Source organism: Echinops telfairi, unplaced genomic scaffold (assembly GCF_000313985.2).
Source record: "Echinops telfairi isolate 266 unplaced genomic scaffold, ASM31398v2 ScPeMD7_3533;HRSCAF=4204_1, whole genome shotgun sequence".
In the NCBI taxonomy this organism is placed as follows: domain Eukaryota; kingdom Metazoa; phylum Chordata; class Mammalia; order Afrosoricida; family Tenrecidae; genus Echinops; species Echinops telfairi.
Genome location: NW_022107432.1, coordinates 11,602,449 through 11,622,894, shown reverse-complemented (window position 1 = coordinate 11,622,894; position 20,446 = coordinate 11,602,449). Strand labels below are relative to the sequence as shown.

Below are 20,446 nucleotides of genomic sequence, written 5' to 3'. Positions count from 1 at the left end.
ACATGGTTAGATAATATGTTTTTTACAAGGGCCATACATTTGAAACATTGAATAATGAAATAGTTAATAAGTGAGGATTGGGTGAAATAAACAGTAGTTCTTTTATTGATGTGATTATCTTTATATATATGGTTAGCCTAATTTCTTGTGTTGCTTAAGTATGTGAAAGCTAATTTAAAATGCTATTGCTTCTGAAATTCAAGACATGACTCTTCTGATGATAAAAACTTGGTTATCGTTCTTTGCCATGACATGATACCCTATGGGGGATGGTGATTCATCACTTGCCCAGTTGAACAGAGCCTGTAAGTAGAAATTAGAGACTTTTAAAATAATAATTTAAAGCTCTTAAAAAAATTCTTTCTAAACACAATTTTCATCATTTTTCTAAATTGAATAACACAGATATAATTTTTCTCTAAGAAATATAATAAAGGAAGGCACTCTTTATATGGAAATATCTCAGTGACATCAATAGAATGTTATCACTCTTTTTTATCTTTTAAACATAGAAATGCAAATGGGAAGTCACATTGTACCAGCATTCATTTAAAAGTAAGTGACTTTGTCATATCCCTTCATGGAATTGTGATGTGAACTCTAAAGATGTTGGAATTATTTTTTCTACTTTAAAGGAAAATTTTATGAAGAGCATTGTGTGTTAAAATTGAAGTTTCCCTTGTCATGTAAATGGAAATGCTTCATTGTGCAACCTTTAGCAGTTTTATTAAATAATATACTTTATCAACAACTATTTCCTCGTTTCCTTAGTAGCACCTCTTTGGACCTATTTCAAGATTTTCCAATGTGCGAGACTGCCTATTGACTTCATTGATATGCCTCTGCCTCTGGATCTGTCCATGAGCTGCTGGCACAAAGAGGTTCAGAGTTGACAGGCCTCCAATATGTGTATCACTTTTGCCTTCTTTCTTTCCACCTCAGAGAACATCTACTGATGTTCTTGTAGCGCACTGTGCTCTCTTTGGCTCAGGCCATGCACAATCGATACTTCACGTAATAACCCTGTGAAAACTCCTTTTTTTTTAGACCAAACTTAAAAAACACACACATCAGCAAATATTACAACAGAAAGCAATCTCTCTGCATCAGCTAATTCAGCAGCTCACCCTGCCAGTGTCATGATGGTCCTCATTTTGTAAACAAAGTGTTCTTTGGCTAAATACACGTGTGAGAAACTCTAGGCTAAACAGTGCCTAAGCTGATTTGATAACAGAACAGCCTTCTCACTATAGGTCTAACAAGGCTGTGATGTTAAAATAACAAGAGGGCAGCATGGGGTTTCATACGGATCCCACGCAGCAGTCACTAGATGGGAGTCAACTCGGCTCACAGTGGCTCCCTCTGTGTCAGAACAGATGCGGGCTGAGTTTTCAGAAGTAGCTTCCGAGGTCACCTCTGGCAGTTCAGACCTCCTTTCCAGGACAGCAGAGCGCTTTAGCCATTATGCAACACCCAGGGTCAAGGTTGATCTAGGTCGAACCTAATTTTATAGAGGAAGAAGCAGACAAAGTCAAGGGACTTACTCCAGACCTCAAAGTTATCTGATGGATAACTCCAAAATTGCCCCCATGAGCACTTAACCAACCTCGAATGCTTGCTTATTATGGTTTTCTTTATTGGACTTTTAATTCCATGAGGGCATGGGTTTTATTTTTATTGTTACTATTTTTCTAGTACATAGAATAGTATCTGGCATGTTAGGCACACAATAAATATTTGTCCAGTGGCCCCGATGGCTTACTGGAGTTCCCACTATAGGAGGTAAAGAAAGCAGAAACAGAAGACTGCTATGAGGCGAATGATTCAGAAAGAAGTTGGTGGTAGGTTTGGCAATTAGGGTGTGAGCCATAGAGATTCTGAGATATATTCCTTTCCTGGATATTTTTGAAGGGGAGTACACTGGATATATTGCTGCAGTGAAGGGGGATCAGGGAAAATAACCAAACTCCAAAAAGCAGAAAGCAAAGCAAACAAGCTCATACTATAAACGCATACATCTAACCTAAACAACTAACATACGTGGACATTGTGTGTGAGGTCAGACAGTTTGGGGTTTGGGGCAGGAAACAGTGTCAGGAGAAATCATCCAAGAATTCGGTTTTAGAAGGATTAAGTTTGAAAGTAGCTATGGGATACCCACATAGGAGTGTCAGTTAGATGCATGAGTGTATTATTTAGGGGAGAAATTCAATCTAGGAGATAAATATGGGCTCAGTGGATTGTAAATGCTACTTAAGACTATGAAATTAGATAAGATTACTCAAGAAGTAACTCTTGAGGTATTTTAAAGCCCAGGGGCCAGATGGCACAAAACTGACTGGCAAAAGGTGTTTGAGGGATGGGAAGAACCACGGGAAACAGGGCAATGGAAGCCTTGGTAAGACGCTAATTCAGCAAGGAGAGAGGGACTCACAACCGCTTTGTCTTGATGGGCAAACATTCCTTCTGTTTGTCCCTGGTCTTCTGTCAACCTCTGTCCATTCAGAGTTTGTGTCTTCTGAATATCTAATTATGTCAAACAAGCTGTCTGACTTAGGCATGTGCTAGATTAGCCTCAATGTTTTGAAACTTCTTTATGGAGGGATAATATATATTATTTTAAATATATATTATTTTAAATACATATTATTTTAAATACATATTATTTTAAATACATATTATTTTAAATATATATATATATATATATATATTAAACTAGGAGGTTGTACCCCAAGAATAAAATAACCTTCAAGCAGTACTAACAGGAGTAGAAGCCATATGGTTCAATGCAGATGAGGTCAAATTTCTGGGTCACCAAGGACAGAACCCCAAGACTGTGGAATGTGAGAGTGAAACATTCCCGGGAGACCCCAGCCTCCCCTTGCCCCTTTCATGCTTCGTGCACACCATTCACTACTCATATTCCTTTTACAAGGTTTCTTTCTTCTGAGTCCAAACACTATTGGGAATAAGGTTTCAGGCTTCTTTATTTTTATGTCTTTCAGAATTTAGGATTATGCCTGGTGCTCAGCAGATGCTTATTAAAATAAATAAAAGAGATTTCTTTATCAAGCACGGGGCATAAGAACAGTCAAATGGACTTTGAACAGCATTGGCAGGCGGATCAGTTCAATCACATGTTTCTTGGCAAACATTTGCAGACTAACCATTTCCCCCCCTCTCCACTTTGTTTCTCAGGTCCAAAATGGAGATGATTAGTTCTGTATCATATATTTTAAAAGCAATAGCGCAAGAGTCTTCTGGCTTGGAGGTATTGCAGTACTAGCCGTGCCGTAAAAAGTGTGGAGGATGCTGGCAGCTGCCCTCAGTAAGGCCTGGCTTTAAAGAGAAGTTTGAGTTGCCCTTCTCTACTGTCAGTTTTAACAAACCGTAGTTTCTTTTGGAAAAAAAAGATTATGCAACAATTCATATGGATAACGATGATTCAACAGAGTGGATTGTTCCTTCATGGGGCAGAGATGATTAAAAGTGTTTGTGTTTACAAACTGCATGTGGGTCTCAGGCAGATGCTAGAGGGAAAATGATGCTAGAGGGAAAATGAATTGCTTGCTCTTTCTTCATCCAAAGGATCTCTGGTGGCGCAGTGGGTTCGTATTGAGCTGCTACTTGAAAGGTCAGCAGTTCAAAGTGACCAGCCACTCTGCACGAAAGATGAGGCTGCCTCCTCCCATAAAGATTCATAGCCTTGAAAACCCTAGGAGCAATACTATTCTCTCCAGCAGGGTCGCTGCAAGTCAGAATTGAGTTGATGGCAGTTTTTTTGTTAGTTTTCCATCATCCAAGATCGGGGCTTATTATTTTGACAAGGTGCCACGGCTTTCTATTTAAATAAGACAATTAAGAAATTGTCTTAAATATGTGCTCTTTGAGGCTATATGAGGGGACTTCAAAATGTTTGGGAAAGTCTTCTCCTATGTAGTTATTAATCAGATGGGTGAATTGTTTTTATAATGCTTGAGCTACCTCTCTGCGTGTGTGTGTCTTTGAAACGTCAAAATTATCTCTTCTGTCCATATGAGAAATAATCTATAATGCTAGTAATTATGATCAATGATGCAAGGAATAAAAAATGATTAGGGAAAAGTGACAAAATAAGGTAGCAAAATAATGGATCACTTTAACTGGTTTCCATGCATTACACCGACTTAGGAAGTCATTTGAGAAGGGCAAAAGGTAGAGGCTGAAGTATTTTATTTTTGACATTTATTTGTGCCAACCAACCTTCTACGACTTGACTCTGGGGAGAGGAAATGAAAGGAAATAAGATCAAAGGAGGGAGGACAGACTGAGGTGTGTGAAGAAAGCTGCATCGCTGTGTGAATCCACTTAGAACAGACTGACTGAAGTATTGACGAAGAAGCAGACTACCACTCCCCTCGGGGGAGCCACATGCTAGAATGTTGAGAGAAGCGTGCTAAGATTTCTTTATGCTACCCTGTCATATTTGGATCCTTGTGTCTCTGCACACATCTCTATTTTCCCCAATTGCCCACTGGGTATGCAAATTAAAAACATTGTAATTCAAGATCATTGATAATCTAGAGTTAATCTGACCCTCTAGGGTCTTCTTTGTTGTTGTTAGGTGTCCTCCGTTTGGTTCCAATTCAGAGTGACCCTGCGCACGAGTCTCAAACGTTGCCTGGTTCCCTAGCTTCCTTACACTTGTCACTTTGGATCCTGTGTCGCAGCCAGGCTGTTAGTCTGCCTCATTGAAAGTTTTCCTCTTTTTCTCTGCCCTTGACTTTACCAAGCATGGAATCCTTTCCAGGGACTGGTCTACTCTCCCAACACGTCCAGAGTTTGTGCCTCAAAGTTGTTGCTTCTAAGGAGCATGCTGGCTGTACTTCTTCCTAAACAGATTGATTTGTTCTTTGAGTGCGCCATGGCATATTCAATGCTCTTGCCCAATCCCATAATTTAAAGGCACCAATTCTTCTTCCGGGCTTCCTAAATCAGTGTGCAGCTTTCACATGCATATTAGGCAATTGAAAATAACATGGCTTGAACCAGGCCTTCAAAGTGACATTTCCACTCTTTAACACTTTAGATAGTTCTTGTGCAACAGATTTTCCCAATGTAATATGTTGTTTGATTTCGTGACAGCAACTTCCATTGGCATTGCTTGTGGATCCAAGTAAAATGAAATCCGTGACAACGTGAATCTTTTCTCCATTTACTATGTTATTGCATATTGCTCTAGTGAGGATTTTTGTTTCCTTAACACTGAGATGTAATCCATCCTGAATGCTGTATGTGATCTTTATCAGGATGTAAGGATGTGCTCTATAATAGCGTCTATTCTCATTTATATTAGTTGTCGTACTGAATAGCAATGGTAATAATAGGAATGATACATAATACATATTCTGGTTAGCACAGGGCTAAGGTTTTCATGTTGAATTTCATGTAATACTCCAAAAAAACCCTGTGAAATCAGTACTAATATGATCCATGTTCACACATGAGGGGACTGTGTCTTTTGGGGAGAGTTCGTCGCTAATCTGGGGTCCCATAGATAGGACATGGTCTGACTCCTGTGTTTTTCGGCTAAGCCTATGGCTTCTGTTGCTTTCTGCTCTCACTCTTGTGATAGATGCCTTTACTCAAGATTTCCTCTCTGCTGGCAATCAGTGCTATTCCATCTCACCTTCGGACTCCCATGTTCCCCCAACCTTCTGATTGCCACCCCAATGCTGCAGTCTTCATATAGTGTCCAGGTGGCTGTGACCTGACCACAGCACTCCTCGACATGCCTTTAAGTCTTTGTTACCTATTGTCACATAGCAGCAGTGTGAGCATCGACTGGGGGTTTGTTGAAAATGTAGATTCTGGAGCTTCCACTCAGATCTCCTTCAGCGGCATCCCCATCTTAACAAGAACCCAGGTGGTTGTGTGTGTAAAAAAAGTCCTTGAAATGTATGGAAGTAGGACACCTTTTTTGGTTTGTTTGTTTCCTGTAGCTGTTAGGAGCCCTGGTGGCACTTTGGATTAAGCGATGGGCGGTTAACCTCACTGAACAGCTGATGTTTGAACCCACCAGACAGTCCATGGGGAAAAGGTGAGGCAATCTGCTTTGGTAAAGATGCACAGCCTCAGAACTCCTTAGGCAGTTCTTCTCCATCCTGTAGGATCATTAGCAGTCGGAATGGACTCCGAGGCGGTGGTAACTCGGTTAGGACTCCACTTGGATATGTAATGAGAGTTTGTTGTTTTGAACCCTTCAGAAGAAAGATGTAGCAGTCTATTTCCATGGAGATGTAGAGCCTTGGAAACCTGGAGAGTCCTTCGACTCTGTCACATTGGGCTGCTATGAGTCAGCATCGAGTGGACAGCAGTGTCTTTATTGTTGTATCTGTTATCTCCCTCTCTGTTTTATGTTCAGAAAGGTTTCTGGGTGGTGTGATTGATTAGTGCTTGACCACTAACCTACAGATTGGTGGGGGAAAGGCCTAGCAATCTACTTCGGAAAGATTGAACTCATTGAAAACCCCACGGAGCACAGCTGAGTTCTGAAACACACGGGGTCACACGAGTCAGAATGGAGTTTGTGGCGACAGGCTTCTTGTTGTGTTTAGTTTCTGAGGGCCTGGATATTCAGATCATTTTCTTGGTCAAAATCTATGGTATAACATGGGATAGCTTTTCTCACTGTGCTACCAGGACCTCTTTTGAAAATGATCTTACAGAGCTTCCACAAATGCAGCCTTTGGAAAATGTCAAAGATGTTACAAGGCACAATCGAGGCGCCTAAAATAAACTCTTCCTTTCTTCCCAGGCCCTTTGGTTTATCCCCGAGCCTTTGAGACACAACTTCTTTCATTGCCACAGCACACAGAGTCGGAGAAAAATCAATACTTAGAAAATAGAGAGACCGCAAGTGGCAGACTCCACTCAATTTCAGGTGTGACGTTTTGAGGTTGGTTAGGCTGCAGTCAGGCCACTTACTGTCTTCTGGGAACCTTGGGTTGGAGCTTTTTGTTTTGACCAACATTCGAGCCCAAACTTCATGTCAGAGCCAATTCTGTTAAGCAGCAAGCCATCAGCCACTCCAAATGTTCCTGCTATTTATAGGCCCAGGGCTGATAATGAAAGTTATGATTTTTAAAAAATGATCACTCTGCATTTTTTCGTTCTTTATTTGGACACCATGTTTGCATGTATCTGCATTGCTAAATGTTCTCTGTGACGGCAGCCAAGTGGTCATCCTGATTGGCAAATGCGAGGGGGCCTCACTCGGCTGCCCCCTGCTGCATGATCTGACTCTTCCCCTTTCGCAGAACATGCCAGTGGAACACATGTAGAAGAAAGAAAAGACAGCGGGCGTCTCTGGGTGGCCGTTTCTTTGCTTCCTCTGATTCCATTTCAGCAGCCAATGTGACCTCTCATGAAGTCTAAAAATGGTCTAAGCATAAATCTACACTTTGGAGCTGACAAAATTCTCCCGTTTCAGGTAGGGTTCTATTTTACCTCATTTTAGAATTGCTTTTTCCCCCCTCTCTCTCTTCAGTGTGAGCGTGTGTGTTGTTTCAGTGAGAGGCTCCCTTCCCACCTCAGTCTTGCTTTGCTCACTCCCTTATGTGATGAATCAGTGCTTCCAGCACAGGGGCTTCTCAGTGACTGCGGGGACACTTACCACCAAATGAACCTGTGCATCCTAGCAGGGACCATTCAGACCACACCCCAGGTAAAAGGAAGCCTTTCTTTCAATCACCTCTAAAGGCAGTGTGATGCTGGTGGTGTTTGCTGCCAGAGGGATGGAGGGAGAGTATCAGGGTGGAGCTACCTTCGTGTGGTGAACCGGGATGCTAGCTAGTAGTTCGTGGGAAGGAAGGAAAAACAAAATGCTTACAGTCACCAAAGAGAATGTTCAGGGCTGTCCTTGGCTAAGATAGCCTGGACGACTCTCTCAGCAGGAGGCCAGTGGCCATCTGGGAGTGTGGGAGTACACCTCAGAAGGGCGACAACTGACTTCTCTGGAGAGGACCAGGGCAGCCCAGCACTGAGGCAAGGTGCGGGGCAAGAATTTCTCAGCGGGGTTTGAGGCTGTCCAGTGAAAAGGTGACAACTGTAGAGGTTTGTTGAGTACTTCACATCACATGTAGGAAGAGGTTTTAATCTTTTTCTGCTTTCATTTCTATTCTAAAAATAGTTTTGCAAGGATAGGAGCTAAGATCTTTAATCGGCACTGACAACAGAAAGTACTAATTGGCATTTAACAAGTGCAATGTTATTAACATGCATCTGTTTCGGCTTTGTGTAGAAATGAGTTTTCATTACCCTAGCAAGTCCATTGGAACTTGGCCACAGTATGCAGTAAATAGCAAACGTCTTTCTTTCTTCAACAAGGGATTCGACAGCCTACTTGCTAGCATGTGCCTCTACATTTGAATGTCCCAGCGTGGCTTGGGAATTTCAAATCCTCCTCCAACTGAAATTCTGGGCAAATGAGCACCAGATAAGAGGGAGCTGGATGCGAGCACTAAGAGCACCAGCTGACACAGTGCCACCAGCTTCCAAGTGACTGTCAGACGATGGCTTTGTTCCTCGTTGTGCTTAAAGACACACGTGTGGGTGGAGACTGACCCTTCATGATTCCCCAAAGAAAGATGAATAGTGTTTACTTCAGTTAGAGTTTCTGTTTTCTTTCCTTCTGGAGTGATATCATGTATGGGGGAAGGTGAGACTAGCAGGCAGAAGAAGTCCCATTGAGCTTTCCAGCCTCAGGCATCCACAGGGGCAGTTCCACTCTGCCCTCGGAGGGCGCCGGTGAGTCAGAATCAAGTGGAGAGCAGCAGGGAGGCTAGTTTAGTTTTGGCCGGACATCAGGTATTGATTCCGCCTAATCTGAAAATGTTCTCTTGTACTGCGGAGCCATTTTTATGTAGGGTACAAATGCTTGTGTAGGAAAACAAAACAATACAGCAGAAGGAAATAATTTCACTTCTTTTCGGTTGCCACAATTGTCAGCATATGGCGTTTCTATAAAACACACCTAATTCATTAAGGCATCAGTTTTCATGCATAACCCATTTCCATTTTATTAACTAAAGTACAGCTATTAGCATCGGGAAGTCTATCATTTGTGACATATCAATGATTAAGATCTGTTTATACTTTTGAGGTTTAAGTGGCATCACATTATACAAATTGTGTAAGGTGTTTGATGAAGTAAATCTTAGTCACTGATACAGGTCCGGAGGCAGAGACGTTTCTTGTTAATAATGGCTATATTAACATAATCATGAGGCACTTGTACTGAAGTCCACCAGACAGTAGAGAGAGTCTTCATTCAAGGAAGTGAGGGCAGGTCTGCAGAGCCTGAGAACAGGGCTAGAATTTCATCTTTTGTTTTGCTCTTACTCAAGAGAAGTACTATTGCTGGTTATCTGAACTACTGTCCCTGGCTTTCTTTTAGCTGAAATCATGCTGAAATTGCATGAGATTATTCATGTAAAGAAACTTTTCTACATCATAGACCTAGAAGAGGTTTGGACTGATTATTGCTGATAAGGCTGATGGGCTTTCTAAAGTTAATGATCCTTTCTACAAAGGAAAGCATGGATTTATTATTTTATGATGATAAGCTGCAATCATGCAAATGTCACATGACTGCAATGAGGGAATCATAACGGATTTCTTTAAGGAAAAATCGAAGACTGAAAATGAAATTTGACTCAGAAGGGCTCATCTCTGTATTTTATACACTGGAAGGACTTGTAGTACTTACGGATGGAGATCAAGGATTTCAACTTTCAGTGTGGATTACAACTCAATATAAAGAAAACAAAAACCCTCACAACTGGACTACGAGGCAACATCATGATACAAAGAGAAAAAGATTGAAGGTGTCAAAGATTTCAGTTCGCGTGGATCCACAATAAATGCTCATGGAAGCAACAGTCAAGAGGTCATGATGTATTTGAATGGATCAATCTGCTGCATAAGAAAGTTGAACATTGAATAAGAAAGACTAAAGAAGAATTGCTGGATTTGAATTACTGTGCTGGTGAAGAATATTGTAAGTACTATGGACGTCCAAAGAACAAGCCAATCTGTCTTGGAAGAAGTACAGCCAGAATTCTCCTTAACGGCAAGGAAGGCAAGACTTTATCTCAAGTACTTTGGACATGTCAGGAGAGACCAGTCCCTGAAGAAAGGGAAAATACTTTTGGTAAAGTAGAGGGGCAGTGAAAAAGAGGAAGGCCTTCAACAAGATTAAATGACACCGTGGAGGAAACAATGGGCTCAAACATACAAACAATTCTAACAACGGCACAGGCCTTTGGGTTGTGTGGTACATAGGGTCCCTCTGAGTCAGACAGGCTCAACCACACCTAAGACAACAAAGGAATATGTAGTAGTATCCTTAGTGACACAGCCTTAAACATTCAGCTACATAAAAGGTTGTGAGTTTGAATCCACTAGCTGCTCTGTGGGAGAAACAAAACAAAACAAAACAAAACAAAAAACCCAAACACTGTGAATCTTCTCCCAAAGAGCCTTCCAACATTCATAGCCTAAACAGCCTCTAATCCCCTTGAATTGATGTGAGTTGACATCTGCTTGGTGACCCACAACAAAAACAACAAGAAATATGAGACGATCCCTAGTGGTGCAATGTGTACGTGTTGGGCTGCTTAAAACCAACCCAGCAGCTCCTTGAGAGAGAGACATGATGACCGGTTTCTGTAAGGGTTACAGCCGAGAAAAGCCCATGGACCAGTTCTACTCTGACCACTTGATGTCACCAGGAGTCAGATTGGCTTGATGACAGCCAACAACAAGGCATATGTACTGTCTCTAGAAGGGACAGCTGTTTATTTCACTTATTAGTAAATCATACTCTCTTAACTAGTGATCCAGAGTTTATTAAACCCCTTAGAGCCTCAGTGGAATCTTCTCCAAGGTAATCTAATCGTCTTTAACATCATACCAACAAAGAAAACACCTGCCAGGTAATCTGGTGACCCAGGAAGGTGTTTCTGCCTGAACCTTCTGATGTCAGCTTCAGATTACCGAGGACGACTGTAGCATCAGACTGTCAGTCTACTTCTCTAGCCCAGTCTTGTCCATCAGTTTGGACAAATTTTTAATTTCCACATAGTCAACATTCATCTTTCACGAGTCCTTGACCTTGTCAACGTCTTTGTTCTTCCCTTTCTTTATACTCAGTTATAAGGCCAAATCTAGTGATGGTAATAATCTAGATTAACCCTACGTTTAAATTGTAAACTCTCATGTACCTTACTGTGACCTCCAAGCAATCGTCTCACATATTCATCATCCTATTAACGTATTTTCTGAGCCACAGAGGCCATTGAGCTCTTGATGCTAGAATCCATCTTCCTGATCTATTTATACTGGACTCTGGAGTTGATTATTCACTCTCCTCTCCTCACTCTCCTCAATTTCCATGTGCTCATACCCTTCTCCCCAAATGACCTCCAAACATCAGCTCTATGAATGCTAAAGAGACCCGAGAACTAGAAAGGTGAGGCTTACTGAGCCATTTATCCCTCCTCCTTTCAATTAACCCCACATGTGCTTATCATCCAGGTTGGCACTATTAACTAACTGCCTCAAATATCAAACTGACAAACAAATTGCTTGCAACAATTCATGGATTTACATCTGGGCTGGGCACTGAGTGCAGTGTGCCAATACCTTTGTCTGTTTTGGTTAGGTCTAAATCCAAACCAAATACTGTGACTTCCAGAAAAGACATATATGTCTTGGAAGAATCACAGCCAGAGTGCTCCAGAGAAGCAAAGAGGGCTGGACTTCCTCTCATGTCCAGTCCCTGGACAAGGGCACAGTAGTTGGTCAAACATCAGTGAAAACGAGGAAGACCTTCAATGAATGCATTGACCCAGTGGCTGCAACAATGGCTCAGGTGTAACACTTCTGCAGGGCCGGGCCACGTTTTCTTCTGTTGTGCGTAGGGTTGACATGAGTCCAACCCAACTCAACTGATCCTGATACGACTCTTTCACATTGCTGTCACCAATGTTCCAGGATTCTCATTTGGCTTAACCCCTCTGAGCCACAATGACTAGTTCTTTCTTAGCTGCTGGATCATGTAGTGTTAGATTCTATAAGGTTTCATCTTGGGCTTTTTTATGGTCTTCCCTATTTATGCTTCTTTCCTTAGTGATGTCGTCTAATCTGATGGTTTTAAATATCCATAGGCTAGCAACAATAACAAGTATATCTCCAACCCCAAATTTCTCCTCAACTCTGAATCTAGACGTGTATTGGATACATTAAATTGGGTCTTTAGCCCTGTCTTAGTTATCTAACACTTTTATAAAAGAAATAGCACAAGTAGATGGCTTTAACAAACAAATTTATTCTCTTTCACTTTAGGAGGCCAGAAGTCTAATTCAGGGCACTAGCTACAGGACAAAATTATCTCTTCATGTTAACTCTGGGAAATAAAGCCTGTCAACAAGTTTCCTCTAGGTCTAGGAATTTCTCAGCTCAGGACCCCCTGGTCCAAAGGATATATTCTTCTTATTGGTGTAGAAAGTCCTTCTTGCTCTACTCACTTGTCTCTGCTTTAATCTCCTGTAGGAAACTGAAGGTTGGTGATTCAAGATTTATTCCATCCTAATCCCTGCCTCATTAATATAGCATTCACAACCTAACTCTCATTAATAAAACCTAATTCTGACTCACTCTTGTAAATGACAAGGAGTCCTAGCAGGTTTGTGAATTGTCTGTTGGTTTACAAACCTCAAGGTCACAGTTCAAAACCACTGGCCAATGTCTGGGAGAAAGATTAGGGGTTCTCCTCCAGTAAAGAATTACAGACTTGGGAATTCACAGAGACAGTTCTACCCCGTTTTATAGGGTTGGGATGAGCTGGAACTGACTCACCGGCAGTGAGGAGAACTTTAAAGACAGCTGCCATCCAAATAGCCACAGACAGGTTGTCCTTAGCTATTGATTTGGCAAAGAAGCAAAGATTTACACCTCAGCACACCATGAAGGATGAACAGATTTCAAAATGAAGGAGAATAGCATTTTGTTCTCCTAAGTCAACTTGACACATATTTTCAAGAAACACAAGTCAATCCACGACAATCCCCAAACCTGCTAAAGCTGTAGTCTTCCTCGTTTTCGTGCATATGATCCCGTTTCTTGCAGGGACTCAGGTCAAGTGTGTGCACTCATTTTGTCACTGCTCTCCTTTAGACAATTTTCCAGCAAGTTTAAGCCTCTCTTTTCATTCCTCTTCTCAACTCTGTGAAAGAAAAGTCTACAATACCATCGTCTTTTTCTCCCTTCTCATTTACTCCTCAGTTATTGCTATTGGCTTTCTCTCCCTGTCTTAAGCTTGTATCTTTCGAAACCAATCCAGAATCCTAATATATCTGTGCCATGTCCCAGTCAGTCATGTTTAGCATTCTCAACTGTCCACAGGGTAAAGTCCAAGTTTATACACTACTGTTTTCTGTATGCGTTGATTTCAACCTTTTGTTTGAGAATTATCTATCAACTGTTTCCTCTTCACTACTGTGTTCCAGATTTCTACCACACAGAAAAACATAATTAAATTAATTTGGAATGAATGAAGAAAGCATGCAAGAGAAGTTATACCTTTGGCATTTACATTTTGGTAGCTAGAAAGACATAATTTAAATTTTACATCCAGATCTCAGCATTTGATTTTTTTGGGGTGTGTTTAGTGATGAGGCATCAGTAAAATGAGGCTGCTAAACATAGGTGACTCAAATTTTAATATGTCCGACCCTAACTGAAAGGCTGGAATGTCAAGTTAATCCAGAGTTGCTGCAGAAGAAAGCCCTAATGATCGGCTTCTCAGAAGTCAACAGGGAAAAGACTGTGGAGCGTGGTGCTGACATACATGGGGTTGCCACGAGCCCAAGTCAACTTGATGGCAACTGGTTCTAGTAACTCAGAGTTATAACTGATGCTTGTTGTTGGCTGCTGTAGCATGATGCTCAGTGACCACATGCACAAGAGGATCACACCTCTGTGATCCAAAGACTTGCCATCAGAGGTAGTGTGTGGCCTTCCTTTTCAGTGTGGCGCCTGTTCACTCTCCCAGCAGTGTACACACTTTTCCCAAGAGAAAGGTAGTGGCTGCATTTGAAGTGCTTTGGTCAATAAATTCACCTGGTCTCCCTCATAGAAGATAAGAATTCTACTACTGACCCAACACTGACCCAACTCTGAGTTAAAATGAATGATCTAGTTAAGTTTTAAATTGAACACTAGATGTTGCTTTTGTGACCCCAATAAGTCAAGATGCCCTGTACGATCCCATCAGATCGGCTTGCCAACTGGCTGCTTTAGAACCATTCCCTACAACCGGATCTGCCTGGGATGATATTGCTGCCTCTGGTAAAATTTATCAAAAAAGACTTGGATACTAAGATACTTTTTAAAGCTATTATCTTTGGCAGCTATTCACATGATCATAGGGCAATAGGCAATTTATCAAGATAAATAAGATAAATATTATGATACATAGAGAATAAAGTCAAGATAAACCTCTGACAAGACTGAAAGTCTAATTTATTACATATTTCATAGGTCTCTTCGGGTGAGTCTGAAGCGAAACCTCTGATCTTCACATTTGTTCCCACGGTCAGAAGACTACCAACGCACTTTCAGTTGGCTGACGCCTCTAAATTCCTTGTTAAAATCCCTGAGGAATCCAGTAATAAGAATGCAGAAACAATAAATAGGGTAGGATTCTTTTTCTTTTTCTTTTATATGAAACAATGACTTGCAAATTTGTTCAAATGTGTATTTTCTCTGCTTAGGAGTAGATGATTGTAAAATGTAAAGTTGATGAAAAATATAATAGGGACCTAAATGCTTTTAATTGGAAGGTTATCGCTCTTGTGTTATTCTCAGCCCTGTGGAGCTGGCATCCGAGTGTTATTCAGGCAACATTTTTCTGCTGTCGGGCACCACCCCTCATCCCAAAGATATTATTGGACAACAAAAACAACTTTTAAAAAATGTTTAAATTTAATCTTGGAAGGTAGTACAAGATAAAGCACTAGGGTGTTCTTTTATATAAAAATATTGGCAGCCTGAAGAACTGTAATATCCAACATCAGGGTAATTGTAGGCACTGGTTTACACAGACGTTACTGCATTTTACTTCATCATATGATTTTTTGCAATAGAGTAAACCTTATCCACAGTCTTATAATAACTGATGATTTTTGAATAATCTAACTCTTGAAACTATGTCCAAATGAAATAGTACAAAGGAAGAAACAAGTTATATGGGGTAGCCAGCCCCCCAAAGCTAATCACGGGTTCGGTAGACACACTTGTATGGTTAAGACATATAGAAATTATAGTAAAGTCATAGGGAAATGGGAGAGATGGGAGAGAGAGTAAAATAAAGAAGTCAGACACATTTCATGGTAGCATACTCACCTCAGCTCCTCTTGGAGGTACACGTGGAGGTGGGGGATGAGAAGGCAGGAGAGAGTTCTCGTGAGGTTTTATTTCTAACCAATTCCCTCCATACCAGTCAGGAATTAAGTTCCAGTCATATTTCACTCAGTGTTAGAATCCCACATTTCCCCTTTCTGTATTACGTTTAAGATTGAATAGTGTCACAGAGGAAACATGGTCTCTCTTCATATCTCTTAGTTTCTTATAGAAGTGACATGAGACTGAGAGCATCAAAATTATGTTGATAAACAACATAGTCAGACTGGAACTTAAACTATGTGAAATGCTTTGAACCCAAGCTTGCAGGTCCAACCCTTTCATGCCATTCACCAATTATTTCATTATATCAGAGCCAGGAGACGCCTCCAGCCTGTCTTTGAATGCAAAGAAAACATCCTTTTTTAGCTGATCAACATCTAATGAATGTTTCCCTTAAACCCTTGCAAACGTTTTCTAATCAAATCCCAATCATGCAGTGTCTTATTATATGGGTAAGGGGTTATACAAAAATCAGGTACATTCCTATAACATTTTAGCATTAATTGATGAGTCCAAAATCTTGATCTTTTAGCAAAAGAACAGTCTGTTGTGATAGTCCAGTCACTATTATATAAAATATTCTCTTATAATAGAGTGTCCCTTAGATAGCATCAGCAATGGAAGAAATATCTCAGCAGGCAGTGATTGCCATTCTCAGGAATCCGTGAGGTCTTCTTGATGTTTTGGATAACTTCAGTAACAGGACAGGGTCAGGTCACAGCATTAGCTTCCCTCCTTTCTTCTGGGCCTTGCTGGCTAAAGAGAACTCCACCTATCTCCTTTGCCTATGAAAACATAAACAAATAGCCCCTCTCTTTGGGGTGTCAGCAACCTGGAAACAGAATCAAGGTTATGATTGGGTTGTTTCTTCATCTCTTCCGTGTCCTTCTAAGGGGAGTCCATCAGGTTTATTCTGCAAAAACATGAATGTATAGCCCTTTCTCCAGATGATAAATGGACCTGGATCCCAAACACGATTCCTGTCTTCTAGGGACTCCTTAGGATCAGCTTTCTCTGTAGAAGTGAAAATGTGGGGGCTGGCCCCAATCCCAGCTATGTGGACACCTGCCCTCCCCCCAGAAGAATTTATTTCAGAGGCCAGCACTGAATCTGCAGCTCCGGGAGAGGGACATGTCTGACAGAGCACACGGGAGCAGATGAAGGGGGAGGGAGAGAGTGGAGCACATCCTGGCCCACCAAGCCCTGAGGACCATATTCCTGCTCAGAGCAGCCAATCCACAGAGAAGATCACATCACCGGCCCCACTATGAGACATAACATCCCTCATTGACCCATAGCCCTACACGGGACAACACTGGAGACACAGTGTGGGAATTCTGCTCGATCAGATCCCACCACACTGAGGCAAAACACTAAGGATGTGGAACAGAACAGCAAGGGAAACAGAGCAAGGAAGTCCCCAGGGAATACTGAAAATAGACTTTGGGGTCAGGGCTTGGTGCCCTAACAGACTCAACTGGAAAACATTCCTAAAGGCCAACAAACAGTCACTGAACTAACTACAAGCTCTTCTTTCTTGTTGTTGTGTTTGGTTTGGTTTTTTGTCATTGGCTTGTTGTTGTTTTCTTTTATTTTGTTGTTTGGTTTTGCTCTGTTTTGTTTTTGTGCATGTTATTATCTCTGCAGGTCTGTTTAAATAAGGTAGGCTGCATGAACAATCTGGAGGAGAAAACAATGGGACTGACAGTTCTGGGGGGACATGGGAGAGGGGAAGGTGGAGGGAAAGGTAGTGGTATTAACAAACCCAGGGACAAGAGAACAACAAGTGATCCAAATCAATGGTGAGGAGGATGTAGGAGGCCTGGTAGGGCATGATCAAGGGTAATGTAATGGAGAGGAACTACTGAAACCCAAATAAAGGCTGAGCATGATAGTGGGACAAGAGGAAAGTCAAAGGAAATAGAGGAAAGAGCTAGGAGGTAAAGGGCATTTATAGAGGTCTAAATAAAGGCATGTACATAGGTAAATATATTTATATATGAGGATGGGGAAATAGATCTGTGTCATCCTCACAGCCAGTGTAAACCTGTCATGGTAGTCCCTGTGTCGACCCATCCTGTGCAGGCCTTCCTCTCTTTCACTGACCCTTCACTTTACCAAGCCTGGCGTCCTTTCCCAGGCTCGGGTCTTTCCTGATAGATTGGCCAACGTCCTGGAGTCAAAGTCTAGCCATCCAAGCTTTTAAGAAACATCCTGGCTGTAATTTTTCCAAGGCAGATATATTTGTTTATCCAGCAGTCCACAGTACTTTCAATATTCTTTGCCAACATCCTAATTCAATGGAATCAATTCTTCTGTGGTCTGCCCTATTCATTGTCCAACTTTCCCCTACAGATGAGACTATTGAAAATACCATGACTTTGGTCAGGCACACCTTAGTCCTCAAAGTTATATCATTGCTCTTAAACACAGGAAAGAAGTTTTGTGCAGACTTGCCAATTTTTTTCTTAACTACCAGGGACAATGATTGTGGATTCCAACAAGATGAAATCCTTCATAACTTCAATCTTTTCTGTTTTGTATGATGTCGTCTATTGGTCCAGTTATAAGGCTTTGGTTTTATTTTCATTGAGTTGTAATCCATGACGAAGATAAAATATTTAGAGAAAATAAAAACAACCTAATGTCTAGGAGCAGGTAGACCTAAACCTAGAATGGTTTAGGAAATTATGATGCATCAACTTGACAAAGTTACAAGTATGGTGATAAAGCAATTCCATGAAAAAAATCTTAACCTTACAATATTAAATGTTAAGATAGTCTATACCATTATATACATATACTGGTTATACCTATCTAAAAGGAGAGCAGGATTAGGAGTGACATTAAAAATATAGAACAACCAAAATAAAGCAATCTTGAAAGCGACTTTATGAAAATGACTACTAATGACTAACGAAGCCAAATTATTTCAGAAAAATCTCGAACACTACATAAAATATACTTAAGAAATTTCTCCCTAAAGCTACTCCAGTGCATAGAGTATCTCTTTAGTAGTATTATTATTTTTTTAGGTTGTACAAGTTCTGTGGGGATGTAGACAAATGAACCTGCCCTGGTTCAAAGCTGCATAGTTTATCAAGACTATGATAGCAATCTGCTAATTGCAATGTGACATTCATAACCCCATCTTCAAAAGGTTAATGATTTCCCCCACTTTTTAAAACCAGTTGGTATTATCATAACCATTTGTTCATTTACATATTTCACAGTTAGTGGTGTTGTGGGTTAAGTATTGAGCTGCTACTGTAAGTGTGGTCATTCAAACCCACTGACGGCCCCACTGGAGATGGATGAGGCTGTCTGCTCCTATGAAGGATTACAAATTTGGAAGCCCTAAGGAACGCTTGTTCACATCTAAGTTCCTAGAACAAATTGGTGGGTCAATGAGAGTGGGTTTGGTTTGGTGGTACAATGATTCAGGGATAAATGCTAACTAAAAGGTTGGCAGTTCAAACCTACCCACAGCTCCAAGGGAAAAGTCTTTTTTAACCTTGTCAAGGTTAAAACCTACAAACCCAATGGGGCAGTTCTATTCTGTTCTATAGGGACACTATGATTCATTATTGACTTTATGGTACACAACACATTTAAAGTAGTAAGTCTATATTTAGTTAAATGGTTTATTAAGGAAGTAAGCAGCTACAACTCACTATCATGATCAGGAAGCATGACGGCAAAGTCTCCTCTCTTCTGTGCAGGACAACTTTCTCAGGCATCTCTCTCTCTCTCTCTGGGAAGGGCTCCTTCTCAGCCCCATTGGGACAAGCTCCTCTAACTCTGCGGCCCTTCCTCACCAACTCGAATGCAGGGCCCCGTTGGTTCCTATAGCTATCATCAGTGTGATGGCCTTTCACCTGTGTCCCACCTCTGTTAGGAAGTTCCTTACCTGGGTTCTCTCTCTGCTTTATTTCTTCTACTTCTTCTTACTATTCCTCACCCTTCTTTCTTATGTCTCCAAAAGCCCCAGTGGGGTTTGCTTCTTCTTCAGTTTCAAGGAGATCTGGTGGTGTACTAATTACATGCTGGGCTGCTAACCAAAATCTCTGCAGTTAGAAACCATTAGCCAATCCTTTGGAGAAAGATGAGACCTTCTACTCTTGTAAAGAGTTACAGTCTTGGAAACCCACCAGGGAAGCTTCACCCTGTCCAGAGGGTCACCATGTGGTGGCATCAAGGTGATGGTAGTGAGTTTGAGTTTTGGGGTGGCCAATTTCAAGTCATGGCCCTTCTTGTAAGTGCCACAATCTAAGCAATCCGCTCTTGGTAGCCCATGGATGTTTTATTTGCATGGTGAACTATGCATAGCTATGGCCACAGCATTTGTGTGGCTTATTAACCAATGCCTTGAAGTGCACACTAAATACATGGCAGACTGTTGTCCAAGGCTGGACAAAAAATATTAAAATCAAATTACTTACAGCTCACTCAGGAAATATTAAGTAATCTGTACCCCTGTCCCCATCCCCCACCCCCAAAAGAGCTCATGGAGGTAGAAATCAGGATATATGGAAAATTTCTCTCAAGTTGAATTTCCCAAGAACTAAGGCAAAAAGTCATATAAAGAAAATAATTTCACCATAATTAGGATGCCATGGTAAAGGTAAGAATAAGAATACTGTTAACGGAATTAAATGGGTATTTGCCAATAAACATTATTTGACAACTCTTTCCATTTACAGGTGAATCAGATAAAACATATTTATGTAGCACAGACAATCAGATTAAAACATAATGTACATTTATCCGGGATAGATAACTTTGCATTGTTAATGTGAATATAGAACTTAAGAGTGGGACTGTCCCCTCTACTTGGGTAGAGGTGACAATTCTTAGCCAAAGGCAGAGGGATGTTAGGAACTTTCACCAAGAAGTGAGCATCCACCATCAGGGTGCACCTTTTGAGCATAGCTCTCAG

General features: G+C 41.1%; 1 protein-coding gene across 3 annotated transcripts in view; it reads left to right on the top strand.

Annotated features, from left to right (window-relative positions):
* The window catches only part of LOC101655916 (muscular LMNA interacting protein), a 299,439-nt gene that overhangs the window by 106,312 nt on the left and 172,681 nt on the right, over positions 1–20,446 (top strand). For 2 of the 3 annotated variants that reach the window (XM_045294876.1, XM_045294877.1), the window contains exon 2: positions 14,584–14,739. The exons of the other annotated variant lie outside the window; for it this stretch is intronic. In XM_045294876.1, the coding sequence (XP_045150811.1) occupies positions 14,584–14,739 (156 nt within the window). The remainder of the gene's footprint in view (positions 1–14,583; positions 14,740–20,446) is intronic. 3 annotated transcript variants of the gene reach the window in all.